Source organism: Lacerta agilis, chromosome 10 (assembly GCF_009819535.1).
Source record: "Lacerta agilis isolate rLacAgi1 chromosome 10, rLacAgi1.pri, whole genome shotgun sequence".
NCBI lineage: Eukaryota > Metazoa > Chordata > Lepidosauria > Squamata > Lacertidae > Lacerta > Lacerta agilis.
Genome location: NC_046321.1, coordinates 12,764,800 through 12,780,667, shown reverse-complemented (window position 1 = coordinate 12,780,667; position 15,868 = coordinate 12,764,800). Strand labels below are relative to the sequence as shown.

The 15,868-nt window shown below is 39.9% G+C and overlaps 1 protein-coding gene across 22 annotated transcripts in view; it reads left to right on the top strand.

The window, feature by feature from the left end:
- PLEKHA5 (pleckstrin homology domain containing A5) overlaps nt 1–15,868 on the top strand; it is a 175,671-nt gene that overhangs the window by 95,290 nt on the left and 64,513 nt on the right. For 21 of the 22 annotated variants that reach the window (XR_004427442.1, XM_033161876.1, XM_033161875.1 and 18 more), the window contains 2 exons: nt 10,904–10,987; nt 13,186–13,306. Coding sequence is in view for 20 of the 22 variants with exons in the window: in XM_033161876.1 (XP_033017767.1) it covers nt 10,904–10,987; nt 13,186–13,306 (205 nt within the window). In the remaining 2 variants the exon portion in view is untranslated. The remainder of the gene's footprint in view (nt 1–10,903; nt 10,988–13,185; nt 13,307–15,868) is intronic. The other variant, XR_004427443.1, reaches the window with a different exon arrangement.

Sequence of the window (15,868 nt, the reverse complement as noted above, 5' to 3'; positions counted from 1 at the left end):
AGGGAAGCTTTTAATATCTGAAGGACTATTGTGTTGTAATATTTTGTTGGAAGCCGCCCAGAGTGGCTGTGGAAACCCAGCCAGATGGGCGTGGTATAAATTATTATTATTATTATTATTATTATTAAACATCTAGCGAGCCCACAGGTTCCTCACAACTGTTATGGCAGATTCACATTATCATTATATGATTCATGCAATCAGGCAATATAATGGGAAAGTTAATAATAGATATACCGGTAACAAATTGGGGGAAAAGGATAAGTTGAATAAAACAGGATGGAAAATGGAAACCAAAGAAGGGCAAGGGAAAGACAAGGGATTCTGAGAATTCTAAATGTAAAGGTGATTGATATGTTTAAACTGAAACTTGCTATGTAAAAATTAATAATAAAATATATATTTTTTAAAAAAGAAGAAAAATGTCACCGAGAATCAAGTGATAAACCATTTATGGTTTGTTTTCCTAATTAAATCAATTACGTGTGTCACTACTGACCTCTCATTTGTTGAATCTTGAGACACTTGCAGAGAACTCAAGAAAAGTTGGTTTGATCGTCTTTATTTTTGGCCTTTTCAGAAGATACCTAGCTAGCTGTTACGGCTACTTCCTGCAAAAGCCCAATAGGAAGAGGAGGAAGCTACTTGTCTCTATTTCTCTATGGCAGGGACCACCACTGGAAGCCAGTAGGCACATTTGGTATTTTGAAAATGCCATGCACACCAGTCACAAAATGCCTGCCATGGGGGCATGGCATAACACAAAGTGACTGTCACATCTAAAACAATGGAAAAAGACAGAGGACAATGAAGTGGTGTGGGTGTGACCCCTCTGCCATCCGCTTCCCCTTTCAATGTGGGGAAAGGCATCAACATCAGCCACAGTGGCACTCACTCACTCACAGAGATAAGTTTTTTTTCAGAATCCATGAGAGAGGAGTGTCCAATCTTGATATCCAGTGAAATGTGGACATGTTTAAAGGTGTGTGTGTTCAGCGCAGAAGAGACTGAGCCAATGCCAATAGGAACTGACCAGGGAACAAACAGTCTTTCATGCATTGTGGGTTTTTGAGGGAATATTGAGTGGGGGGAGCCTTTCACAAACACTGTAGGAGGTACAGGTGGGCATACTGGCACATATGAATGCTGTTTTGGCATCCCTTGCTCTACAGGAAGAATGGACTTGTTATTCTTTCCTCTGTTTCTGTTTCTCTTCCTCTGCATTGGGTTGTTGCAAGAACCTGAAGCAAGGCATGGCAAGGAGGGAATATGCAGGAAATAAGCCTCCTTTCATTTCTTCCCAATTCTCTATGCAGGAAAAAATGGGAAGGGAATAAGACACTTCTTCATAGTTAAGAACAGGCATGTGGTTACCTCTCCCTTCCTGTTAGGTTGGCTCTTTCTGTAAAAGCTGACCTAACATACACCTTCCTGGAGAATGGGAATGAAAGGGAAAGCAATTTAGCAATTTGAAGGAATTCAGCAATTTGAAGGAAGCATACAGTGCTCATCAAAGAGGAGAGGGACCATCAGGTTTATCAAACTGTGTCTGGGGTAAAGTGTGATGATCTCTGTCTGGTTCTTGCAGTTGTAGAAAGATTGTAAAGATGCATGCAACACTGGTGTGAATTTGTATTTCTCCAGGGGAGCTTGTTCATCTATATTATCCTCCCAATGGGAAAGGGAAGATTTTTGCCAGACATCACACACTGATGTGTGAATAAATTATTGTCTGGTGGTGAATTTGCACGTGTAAACTGCTCTTGAGGGCTTATATGTGATGTTGTTGTAAAGACATGTATGAAGTATCCTATCTACCTAAACAAATAAATACTAGATTTTTTCAAGCTCTGGCAAATATTCTGCAGTAAAATAAGCAAGTGATCAGCCCTACATTGAGAGAGCACTCATTGTTCATAAGATTGCAATCTCCTATCCATTTTCCTGGGAATAAGTCCTATTAAATTCAATGGGACTTACTTCTGAAGTAGAGATGTATAGAATTGTGCTGTAAAGCATACATGCCTAGATATATGGTAAAACAGCTCTTGGATATCTTAGAAAAGAAACATTTAGAATTACCGGTATTCAGTAGATAGAGTGCTCTTCCTGTAATTATACAGTGTGATGTTCTGAATATAGCATTAGGTTAATTATTGCATTGTAGGCTGTGATGCATTTACTTTTCATTCCTAGTAAAATGTTGTAAATTTGAAATAATCTAGTTTGGAAGGTAACCCCCCCCCCATCAGCTTCAAGGAAACACTTAGCATATAAATAGAAATATATTGGAACACAGTTCCAAGTTGGTTGTGTTCTTTTTTTATGTCTCTTAACAGCATTGAATTAGTTGTTATTTGTTTTGAACTAGGTGCTTGTCAAGCTTATTTTAGTGTTTGAAAATCTATCATCTTCTAATATTTCCAGTGATAAATGTTATCTATAAGTGTATGTTATCTATAAACAATCCATAATTATATTTTAGTGAATGTTGGAGGCTGTTTATGCTTCACCTTTTATTCCTTTATCAGGTTTACTGCTTGGGAGCTGTAGCCCTAGTTCTTAGCAAAGAGGTAGTTCTCTAGACGCATATAAGAGGCTGCTGGGAGTAACAGGCAGAATGGGAGAAAAAATAGTGGTTCATTTAGATAAAAATGTTAACGCTGAGCAAGATGTTGCAGGCCTTCAGTGTGCGGTTAAGGAACAATGTTGGGTACCTGAGAAAATTATATATGTGGTATTGTTTTTATATGTGGAATTTTGCTTTTCTATCATTTCCTGGGGTGGTTGAATGAGTTGTTTGTGTATAAACCAGAAATTCCCTACCTTGTTGTTGACATATTTTACTGGGTAGAAATGATTTGTGCCAGTTCATTATTTCCTTCCTTTCCCCTTCCCACCAGACCTTGTCCTTGCCCTAATGCAAGTTCACACACACACACACACACACACACAGAGAGGGGGGGGGAAAGAGAGAGAGAGAGAGAGAGAGAGAGAGAGAGAGAGAGAGAGAGAGAGAGAGAATAAATAGGTCTTTTGATATATTGGATATTTCTGCAGCAATCTTTCTGTTTTGAGGGACCTTGTGCTAGAAGTTCAGAGATATGTGTCTGGGGTGACATTTGAGCACACTGTACTCTTCCTTATGTGTCTACACAGGTGTTTTGTTAAGGATTAAGCTGCCCAAACTTTGTATTCCAAGTCTTACATTTATTGTTAAGCATTTGGCAAACTGGTCCCTTGAATGAAGAAGTAAGCCTAACTAGATCAAATGGCAAGATGCCACCTCCTTAGATTATATTCCTCAATTCTCTCCAGCAAATTGGGAATCTATTATCATGGATGTGCAAGTGAGATTGTGTGGGAGCCAGAGAGATGATTAATGTGGATTTCAAAACTTGATGTTCACCAGCTAAAATGAGTACCTTTGTGTGAGAATTCAATTACTTTGGTGTTCCTTATAATGTTCTTTTGTTACCTTTCTAGTTAAGCATTCTAATTGGGGAGCCTGATAGTAATCCACATTCCAGGAAAACCTTTTCTGCACAAAGCTTTCAAACTGTTTTCTTAAATAGATTAATTGGGGGGGGGAGTTCATATGTTCTGCTGAATGCAAATGCTTACATGTGCAATATGGAGTGACATTTTCTGGAAAATGGAAGGAGCTTGTGCAGCCACAGACCACATCCTTACTGGTAGTAGATATGAATATATTATATTACATTTTTTCCTGTCTTCAAGCAATATTTTATTAGCTTTCATCTATTGTATTTGTCTTATTGAAAAAGAAATGTTGGGGCAAAGAACAAAAATAACAAGAATTTTTGCTGACTTTTTACTCCTTAAGGAATGGAAAGTTTGGTGTGCTGGGGTTTGGTTGTGTTGGCTCCTCTTGACTTTGCCTTCTTAATTTTAGGCCTCATATTCCTAATGAATTTGTAAATGGAGGAGGGCTGCAATTGTGTATTTATTATTATATAAAATTACTGTAAAAACAATGAAATGTCTTTGTGGTATTTAAACTAACATACAATTTAGTTCTGGAGTAAATGTGGAGGAAAATATAAAATGTAGCAAGCATTGCAGGATTAATAGAAAATACTTTTGAAAAAATTATCCTTGTTTTCTTAATGAAAATTATACTTAAACTCATTAAGCATATGGAGGCGTCCAGTTGTCCCCTGTGGAAAGCAGAAGTCTTTGGTCTGATCTAGCCGTGCTGCACTTGAGCCTTAAGGGTTAACCCTCCAAGCTACCAAATATCCCCAGACACCCTTTTGCTTTATCTTGTTTAGGTGAATGGTTGCCATACAGTTACTTATATGGAATAAGTATAGCATTGAACTTGGGGATATTGTTAAGGTGAGAGTGAGTTGCCCAGGCCTTGCAGTCAGGGTTCACATTTGAGGAATGCAATGTGTATTTGCCTAAGGACTAAGGATCAAAAAGAACAGTAGAGCATCTGCTTTGCATACAGAAGATCCTAGGTTCAATTTCTGGCATGGCCAGGAAGGACTCGGAACGTCCTTGACTGACACAAGGGAGAACTGCTGCCAGCCAGTATAGACAATACTGAGATAGATGGTGGTCTGACTTAGTGCAAGGCAGTTTCCCATACTGTATTCATGTGTTATATAGGTGTAGCTGCAAAGAATTTGGACTCCAGTGTCTTGTGCTAAAATGCAATATTGAGTCAGTAGCCTTATAACTAAGAGTCTGCCGGTGAAAGGATTTATGATGTGAGCTGTCACTTAGTTTCTGGTGAAGACATGTCTTAGTCAGCTGTGCATTTTTGAAGGCTTCATGTGCCTGTGTGTGAGAGTGAAGTGCATGACTTACATATTGATTTGTGGCAGAATAGTCTTGCATACCAATTAAATACCTTGGAGGATTCTGGATTTTTGGATCTATGAGCATATTTTTGAGAGCTTGCCTTCTGTTCTTAACTTGTTCATGCTACCAAATAACAGAAAATATAAAAATGCAACTCTACATTCATTTATCTCTTGGGTTCTTTAATTCTTCATGTTGATTATATACAAATTTACCAAAAGAAAGCTGTTTAGCCCAGGGAATGGTTGTGTAAGTGGATTTCATATAATCTAAAAGGGTATATAGAAATGAGAGAATAAAAGCTTACTCTTTAGAAGAGGGAATTCTAAACTTGCATTGAATTCTAGGCAGGTAGATTTAATTAGCCTGCAAGAGAACCTTCTAGAATTATGTGCTGTGCAATGAAGCACAGAATTGGGCTGCAGTTCACCTAACAGAGCAAGCAAGGTGTGTCGGAAGGCTTTTGAATTATTTTTCTTAGGAAGCTTTAGGAATGTCTGTCTAGAATAAGAGCACAGTGGAAAGTGGAATTGCAGTTTTGAGTTGTGCAAGTGGAACACGAATATTCAAATCAAAAGCAAATTGGTTACTGTTAATTAGTGAAGTGATAGCATAGATAGCCTTACAGTGAAGTTCTTTGTGGGTCACTGAGTTATATAGTTAACTATGGCTACTCAGATAGAGGGTGTTGTTTTCGATATTGATTTCACCAGTATAGATTCTGGATATAAACAAATGCCTTTTCTTAAGCTGTGAAAATGAGAATTGTGTGCTAATGTTTCTGCACTTCTGAAAAACTGTTTGAATACATACACTAAAATAAATTCTGTTTGAATACATACACTAAATAAATTCAGCTTTCAGGGAATCGAAATAACCCTGTATGCACACCCACACATGTATTTTTAAAAAGCAGTTTTTCTGAGTGATCATTATATTTGAATCAATCAGCATGCATTAACATATGCCCTTGAAAAGCCCTTGAACTGAATGTGTCAGACTTTGCATCTGAGTATGTCTTTGGGCCCTAATTTGACATATAACCCAGTCCTTCTCATGTTTACTTAGGAATCCTACCCAGCAGGGGCGTCGCTAGAGGGGCGGGGGGCCGCCCTGCGTTCCAGGGGAGGGGGGTGACTCAGCACACACACACACACACCTCTTTTAAAATGGTGTTGTAAAGATGTAGCACAGAAGCTACTGTTCCCAACAGTAAGCACAGGCTTTCATCCCAGTCTTCTTCTGGCAGTGGGTAAATTCATGGCTGTCACGTAACTAATGCTTTGACTTGTCATGTTTCTGCTTTCAACTGTGTGCAGACTTCAGAAGGCAGGACTGAATTCTGGAACAGTGAGGTTAAATGAGCATAACAGCAAACACCTAGGGTTACCTTCCACCACCCAGGCATGAATGAGGAAAGTGGGAACAAACTAGTACTGTACCAGAAATGGAAAATTCAAATAGCACCCCCTCCTAATTGGCAAGCCACATTGTAATATATTTAGGACAGCTCTCATTCATTTCAGTGGAACTTACACTGGAGAAAGATTTTACTCTATGGGACAGATCTGCCTCTCTTCTATTCTCTTGCCATTTATGTCATGCAAAATCTGTTGCTACCTTGCCTTGTGTCATGGTTGGGTCACATGCATGTGAAAGAGACCCTGATTTCCCACATTCCTATTTGTGGTGTTGAAATTTCTGAATTATTCCATCCTAGAAGAACCATGGTGATAGCTGTATGGAAAGAATATGCTGCTCTTTATTCCTGATGCATATTGAAGGTAACTCTTTACAAGAGATAAGATTTGATAAATTTCAAATAAGTGAAAATTGGACCAATATATGAACCACATCCATATTGTTCTAGACTAGAAGAAGACCATATATTTTTACAAGTTAAGGATTTTACAGATTTTAATCCTGGGAATTGATTGATTTTCTGTTCCCCTCTATTAAGAAAAAACATACATACATACACAACCAAATTGAACAATTTCCACATAAATCATAATAAGAACTAAAAACAAAGATACAAAAGAATAATATCAATAAAAGCAGCATCCCCAAAAAGACACAATATCCTAATCCAATATTCTGCCCAGCAGTCTCAGCTTTTGTAGCTGGAGTCAGCCAGGGCTCCGCCCTCCCAGTCCAGGGTGCAGGTCTTTCAAGACTCACAGCCAAGATACTCAGATATACTGAGGATGCAGAAGCAGTTTCCCAAAAGAAACTTCATCAGGCATTAAATGTAAACACATGCCAATTGTGATTGTTAGCCGAGTTCAATGCCAGGGCTGATGTCACCCAATTTTTTATGTATCATAGGAGGCATTGTAGGAACCTTTAAATCACTGAACATTGCCTTTCTGCATAAGGGATGTAAGTTCTAAAAGAGACTGATTGTTCACCCCTTTGCATTTATTATAAGTGGTATTTATCATGCTTCTTGCCAAGGAACAAAGCTTTTAATTTTGTACTGTAGGTTTTTGTGTGGAACGGGAATTATGATTAGAGCATGACTGTGTGAAATTGTAAAGTGATTAAGATCTAAAGAGTTTTAACAAAAGTACCAACCAGGGAATTGCTAGGATTATCTTGCTGAAGGTAAGTCTCCAGGGGTTTTTGAAGGTGAGCAGCATATCAAATGCAGATTTTTATTTTAATGACTAAGCCTGAACAGTGTGGCAGAAAAGTTGGTGATACACATTCATACTGCCATACAGGTAAATGTAAAAAGGTAAAGGACTCCTGGACGGTTAAGTCCAGTCAAAGGCAACTATGGGGTACAGTGCTCATCTCGCTTTTCAGGTTGAGGGAACCAGCGTTTGTCCGCAGACAACTTTCTTGGTCATGTGGCCAGCATAACTAAACCGCTTCTGGCCCAACGGGACACCATGACGGAAGCCAGAGCTCACGGAAACGCCGTTTATAAGCGCCATGTGTTGTTGTTCAGTCGTTCAGTCGTGTCCGACTCTTCGTGACCCCATGGACCAGAGCACGCCAGGCACGCCTATCCTTCACTGCCTCCCGCAGTTTGGCCAAACTCATGTTAGTAGCTTCGAGAACACTGTCCAACCATCTCATCCTCTGTCGTCCCCTTCTCCTTGTGCCCTCCATCTTTCCCAACATCAGGGTCTTTTCTAGGGAGTCTTCTCTTCTCATGAGGTGGCCAAAGTACTGGAGCCTCAACTTCAGGATCTGTCCTTCTAGTGAGCACTCAGGGCTGATTTCTTTGAGAATGGATAGGTTTGATCTTCTTGCAGTCCATGGGACTCTCAAGAGTCTCCTCCAGCACCATAATTCAAAAGCATCAATTCTTCGGCGATCAGCCTTCTTTATGGTCCAGCTCTCACTTCCGTACATTACTACTGGGAAAACCATAGCTTTAACTATACGGACCTTTGTCGGCAAGGTGATGTCTTTGCTTTTTAAGATGTTGTCTAGGTTTGTCATTGCTTTTCTCCCAAGAAGCAGGCGTCTTCTAATTTCGTGACTGCTGTCACCATCTGCAGTGATCATGGAACCCAAGAAAGTGAAATCTCTCACTGCCTCCATTTCTTCCCCTTCTATTTGCCAGGAGGTGATGGGACCAGTGGCCATGATCTTAGTTTTTTTGATGTTGAGCTTCAGACCATATTTAGCGCTCTCCTCTTTCACCCTCATTAAAAGGTTCTTTAATTCCTCCTCACTTTCTGCCATCAGGGTAGTATCATCAGCATATCTGAGGTTGTTGATATTTTTTCCGGCAATCTTAATTCCGGTTTGGGATTCATCCAGTCCAGCCTTTCGCATGATGAATTCTGCATATAAGTTAAATAAGCAGGGAGACAATATACAGCCTTGTCGTACTCCTTTCCCAATTTTGAACCAATCAGTTGTTCCATATCCAGTTCTAACTGTAGCTTCTTGTCCCACATAGAGATTTCTCAGGAGACAAATGAGGTGATCCGGCACTCCCATTTCTTTAAGAACTTGCCATAGTTTGCTGTGGTCGACACAGTCAAATGCTTTTGCGTAGTCAATGAAGCAGAAGTAGATGTTTTTCTGGAACTCTCTAGCTTTCTCCATAATCCAGCGCATGTTTGCAATTTGGTCTCTGGTTCCTCTGCCCCTTCGAAATCCAGCTTGCACTTCTGGGAGTTCTCGGTCCACATACTGCTTAAGCCTGCCTTGTAGAATTTTAAGCATAACCTTGCTAGCGTGTGAAATGAGTGCAATTGTGCGGTAGTTGGAGCATTCTTTGGCACTGCCCTTCTTTGGGATTGGGATGTAGACTGATCTTCTCCAATCCTCTGGCCACTGCTGAGTTTTCCAACTGATACAATTGTTGAAAACATTCAACAATTGTATCAGTGGTTGGAGAGTCTTAAATATGTGAATTGTAATCATTTGGCTTAAAAAATAAGTCAACTTAAAACAATAATTTAGTAGAAATGTGTCTTGTGCCAAGTATAAAATTTTTACCCAACTGTTATGAAACCATTATTCTAATGTGCACATATGCATGTCTGTGGACCACTTCCTAAAGGCAGGGAAAGCAAGGAAGTATTCAGTCTTTCTTTTGCGATGAGGTCATGACATTATGTAATATAAAAGACAGACTGGCTCATCTTCCAGCGTCATATCTTTTATATGCCTGTTGTCTTTGTCCATGGAGTTTTCTTGGCAGGGATACTGGAGTGGCTTGCCAGTTCCTACTCCAGGTGGATCACGTTTGGTCCAAACTCTCCACTATGACCTGTCCATCTTGACCTGTCCATAGCTTCCTGAGTAATTCAAGCCCCTTCGCCACGACAAGGCAGTGATCCATGAAGGGGAAGCGCCATGTACAACTTTGCAAAACACTGGAAAATGCTAGATTGAATTTTTCCAAGTAGGATGTCAGCCCGAAAAAGACTTAAAAATCTGATATCAATACAAGTGTGTTGCAGAGTTGGGAGTACTTTCAATCAGTAAAACAAAAATGTGAACTAGCCTTCTAGTTTTCCTAAAGCACCAAAGCATTACTTGTATATTGGCCTTGTTGGCATGTAACAGTAAGCCCAGCCATTAGGCTGGTACCATGGCGGGGAGGGGGGACTGCAGCTGCTGTTTGTGGTTTGTTCGGAGTGAAGCAAACAATAATGAGATTGGTGTGAGATGGTAGTACTGCAGGAGTGGGGGAACAGCAAAGTAGGCACCTCTTTCTCCCTGTGCACTGGCATGCTTTCCATAATTTGAGCTAGCATTTCACATGAACAATGGCATTGTAAGCAATCCTGTCAAGGTAGGCTGATTGTTATCTACCTGTTTCCAGTAAGGAGGCTGAAAAGGTGTGACACACAGTGAATCCATAGCCAGGATGAGATTTGAACCAGGGCCTTAAAGTTATAACCACTGTGCTTTGCCAGCTCTACCAGTGTTATCTGGGTTTCTGCACTTATATATTACAAATATTTTTGTTTTGTGCTTGCTGGCACACACACATTTAATGCATGGATATATTATTTCCCCCTCTAAGTATGTATGTATATAAACAGGAACTGGCTTCTGCCATACAAATCTGAATAGTATTCATGAGGAATATGATCAGCTTGATCAGTCTGTGGCAAACCAGCTGACTTCTCATTCTTCTTTCAAGACCCCCCCCCATTAATTCTGTAATGATATCTCCCCCCCCCCCAAGATCTGTCTTTACTTTGCATGTAGCCCAGAGTGTGGTCCATCAAAACTTGTGTTGATAGCCATTGCTCACACTGGCTATATTCATTCATGGGTTAAAACATTAGCCTGCAACCTTAAAAAAATAAACTTCTAACTATATCCAGGCTTAATGTGGATAGAGAGGGGATGCTTACCACAAATGTTCTGTGCTAAGCTCTAAAGGATTGCCAAACGCTTGAGTTTAAAATAAAAATATCCTGCCTCAAGTATCATCAGTTGTTGTTACTGTATCACTGTGAGAAGCTGCACGTATGCACTAATTAATGCCATGATGAATCTGCCTGCCTGCTGTCTCTGAATTTTGCAGTTGTGCATAGAAAAGAGTAATGTGCTTATGTATTTCCTCTACTTTGTCTCCCCACAGTCACAATGAACGAAAAGTGACTTGCAAGCATCCAGTCACAGGGCAGCCATCGCAGGACAACTGCATTTTTGTTGTGAATGAACAGTAAGTGATTGTTTTGCTTAATGAATACAGAATTTAACAGCTATACATTAGTGTGGAACTGCCAGTCAGTTGACCAGTCAAATATTGTCAATTGACTGGCCAGATGACTGCATGTTATTTTTCAAACATTCTAAGTAGCCAAGAATGCCCTTATGTAGGTCAGTCTGTCTTTTATATTACATAATGTCATGACCTCATCGCAAAAGAAAGACTGAATACTTCCTTGCTTTCCCTGCCTTTAGGAAGTGGTCCACAGACATGCATATGTGCACATTAGAATAATGGTTTCATAGCAGTTGGGTAAAAATTTTATACTTGGCACAAGACACATTTCTACTAAATTATTGTTTTAAGTTGACTTATTTTTTAAGCCAAATGATTACAATTCACATATTTAAGACTCTCCAACCACTGATACAATTGTTGAATGTTTTCTGTATATTTCTGATTCTTGCATTTTAGATTGAGTTGTTGGATTAGCATGTTTTTGTTGTTAATTACATGTTCAGTAGAGAATTTTTTTAAAAGAAGCAAGGCCCTGGCAAAAAAGTTTAGAATTTAAGCTTTTTAAGTTTGACACTACTCCATCGTGCCTTTCCTTTGGGTGGGTACAGGCATGTTTTGAACCATTCTGTTTGCTTACCGAGAGGATGAATCAGCTTTGGTGAGATCACTATGCTGTACTATACTGCACTGAGTAGGGAGCCTTTGACCCTCCAGATGTTGCTGAACTACAACTCTCATAAGCTCTGGTCATTGGTCCTGTTTGCTGGGGCTGACAGGAGTTGCATTTCAGCAACATCTTGGGATCCCCCACTCCTGACTTGAACTATTGGTCAATGAGACATTGCTCCTGTTCTATTTGATTCTCCCACCCCACTCCATTTGGTCATCATTCATTGTTCACTAAAATGAAGCCTGAATGAGTGTCTTCACCAATGTTGCCATGTTATAGCAATCAGTGCCATAAATGGTGCATTTATTTTAAACCAAACAGGCCATAATGGCTGGAAAACTGAAGATCCAGTACTAAGTTACTGGTGCTCCCAACACAATCAAGATACTGTTATTCTCCTGGGTTGTGGAAGGTGATTAAAAAGAGCATCCTCATTATTTAATCTCTCCCCCCCCCCAATATCACAAGACCACATACTTTTCACCAGTTCATCCTCTCTGTTCATTTTGTGGATGTCTTAGTACACAATCAGTTTGCTGTTTTCCCCAGTCCAAACTGTTTCAAGCTTGTTTTAAAGCTCTACTGTCTACTGTCCAGCATATTCACATATCAGCTATTGCCTTCAGACTTCAGCTTTCTTCTCTTGCCCTAACTTCTGCTTTTCCTTGCGTAGCTTCTCAACCCTGCTCCTCCTAGATGCATTTGGCTTACTAATATTTCCCTGCTATCCTCTTGACTTCTCTCTCCTTTCTTTGACTACCAGCATTTCCTTATTTGTCTCTGGTGATTTTGCTGTCATTCAAGAAATTCAGATCTTTAAAAAGAGCAGAGTAGTTAAATTTACCTTCTAGTTGTAGTTCTGATATCAATAATATACTTGTCTGCCTGGAGCAATACTTGAGGGATAGAGATTGGCCTTTCATAGAATGCAGGAGGAATGGAAGTCTTGCCAAGCTCTTGATTGCTCTAGTCTAGGCATGCCTGAACTCATCCATTGCAAAGGCTTACAGCTACAGAGTATCAACCTGTAACTTCATTTTGCATAGATTTTCTAAGCATTTGTATGCAGCTGAGTTACTAAAGTGGTCAGTTGTTCTGTTAATACAGGTTTGCATATCCACGAGAGTGTGTATACCAAATTCATCCAGGCCCTTTCGTTCTTTTCCAGTACTCATGCAGGCATGAGAAGGTAGTGCTGGAAGTAGGAGAAAGAAAGGCAGGAGATCCTTTGGAAAAGAAACCAAAAGCTTCAATATACTTTAGGGATAATGTCATGCATGTATGTAAATAAATTGTCTAGATTGCAGTTATTCTATTTTTAGAGACTGATCTATTGAGAATCCACAAAACATAATTTAACAACATAGTTTTTTCTTTAAAAATTTGCACAATTCTGCTGCAGCATCTGGGAAATTGTACGAATAGCATATATACCCTTTATGAAAGGACAGCTACAGATGCTTTTTTAATAGCAGTCTGCGTACACAGCAGGTTCTAGTCTTGTTGCATATTCTATTTTCAGGACTGCAGCAACTATGTCATCTGAAGAAAAGAAAGACCGGCAAGTAAACATGATAAGTGAAGCTGCACACTATAATTTGACATCGGATTATGCTGCACATCCAATGAGTCCTCTGGGCAGAGTAAGTTACTACATCCAACATATATTATTTATTAGTCTAAAATTATTCAGCTAGTTGGTAAAACATGGCACAATTACATATACATTTTGAGACAATCAACTCATTTCTAGAAATAACCAAAGCTTGTTAGCATGCTTTTAAGGCACTTAGGCCTGTGATTTTAATTTGAAATAAAAAATGTCTGAAAACATCAGTTTTCTGTCTCATAGATGAGCTACCTTCCCAGGTTGACTAGCTCCACCTGCCCCTTACTTCCCTCTATGGCAAGTGCAGAAAAAACCTTCTTGACTGTTGAACCAGTTCTTGGTTTTGTCCACGCAATCTGCCCAAGCCTGTTTTTGCATGCAGGTGCAGTCCGTAATTCACAGAGGGTTTGAGACCCATTGGCCACCCTCACATGGTTTAGCCAGCCTGTTGAAGCCATTCCCAGCATGTGGCCGCTGTTGCTTGCCGACAGCTTCTAGGAGTCACAGGTGATAGCTGAGTGCAGGGTGGGGACCAAAGATGTACAGGCTACCTCAGAAGGAGCATGACATGTCCCCATCAGAGATACTACCCCTCCCCTAACACTCCATACACACTTAAATATGTATGACTGAGATAACCATACCTACTTCCTAAGTTTCTTCTTTGTTGAATTTTTGACTGTAATGCACTTCATTTATGTTCATGGCATTCACAGCCTGGAGTTATAAAAACAGAAATAATTGTATATGCATCTCCAGGTGGTGCACTGGGTGAGAAATTTGGTTCTCCAGCTTATTTCGATTTTACACCACCTACAGTGCAGGATTAGAGCTTTTTTGTGTCCAGATTTTAATGTTGACATCTGGGCAGTCTCTATCTTTGGCAGCTTATTCCCCCATATTACAATCTAATGAGATGGGAGAGTCACTTTCATGGCTGAAATTGTCCACATGAGAATGATTGATAACTTTCATTTAGCTCACAGAAAAAGCACTTGTGCTGCTGGGCCACTCAACACATGCATCTTTTTCTAGTGTGTTAATTGTTCCCATATGATGGTTTGACACAAATGAGTGCCTCACAGAAGTGTCCCTATACTTTAAACTGCAGCATGAGGTCAAGCTCTGTTTCCTCTCCTGCTTCTGTAAATAGCCAGAGCCTGCGTGGCTGCCTGCTTTTATATCATATTTCCAGTTTTTGTTGCTGCTGGTGGTAATACAGAATGAAGAGGGGTGAAGGATTGTGATTTCTCCTTGGAGATAATTAATGTGCCTCAAGTTCACTGCTATCCTATAACCATCTTTTGCTTTGGAATGTTCTGCCACAACTGATTGGTTAGATGGGATTAGTTCATTTGAAACTGTATCAGCTGTGTGGTGGGGAGATGGAATTTAGAAGGTTCAATGCTCTTAACAAACCTGAGACCCACTTCCTAACTCTTGTAAAGAAAAGTGTGTATTCCATTCATAGCTGAGGGAAAAAAATATTTTTTATCTCTAGTGTGTGTCTCATGAAACTCCATAAAGCTGTATTCTTCCTATGACTGCCCATCAAAATAAGTTATTGTGCTGCTTTTTCTTGAATTCTGAGTTTAACAAAGTAGTAAAGCAAAACATATTATGGCTGTTCTTCAGTGGATGAGGTTAAAAATACATTTCAGTTCTGTAGAGCTGCTATCCAAACAGATTCAACAATTGTGCTCACATGCTGCCACCCTGCCATGGCAAGTAGTCAGACGGAGCTGCAATACAGGAGCTGCAGAGAGGCATGGCTGACCTCTACTCCTGGTGATTTCTGCTCCTTCCATGCCCCTGAATGTGGGTGGAAGCTAGTTTTTGCACCCAGTGGGCAACTGGAATTTTAGAAATGCAACAGACAACATAGAGAAAGACAGCAAGACTGCTCACCTCTAAGCTCTTTGGTTTGTCATGGAAATTGTACTGTGTTTCAAGGGTGCAGCATAGGACCTTGTCCCTTGGGACTGGGCAAACCCTGGTGACCACAGGTACTATGCTTAAAGCTTTGGGCTTCTGATTCTTGACAATAAGTTCTGGTTGAACTCTGAACTTCTTGTTTCTGTTTGAAAAAGAGCTGCATGGATTATTGAAACCTTGCCCCCATGCAGTTGCTCACCGTTGAAGGTTAGACTAGTGTTCACCTTACCTACTTTCATGAATTTTGGAACTCGTAACAGCAGCAACACACTGTCAAGTAGGTCAGGCGTAAAATGCAACTGACATCTAATGTGCAACCAAGTGGGAATATTTTTTCATTAGTTTGTCAGCGTCTCATCCTCTTGATGAGTGAAGGCAATAGCACTAAATAAACAAAGTACAAAGGGGGCATGCTGTAATGTATACTTGTACTGTATCAGCTGTATTAGCCTCCCTACTGTATTAATCAGCATGACTTACAAGGATGATACCCAGTGAAATTATTATGACCACTGTGGAAGAGTGTGTTCATATGAAACACACAAGACTAGAAGATGTGATTTGTAGTTTCTGGGAGGAGTATGAAAAATGTAGATCTAGATCTTTGGAGATTAAACTTGTGTTTTCTAGATTATATCTGCAATGCCCCAGTTCATACATT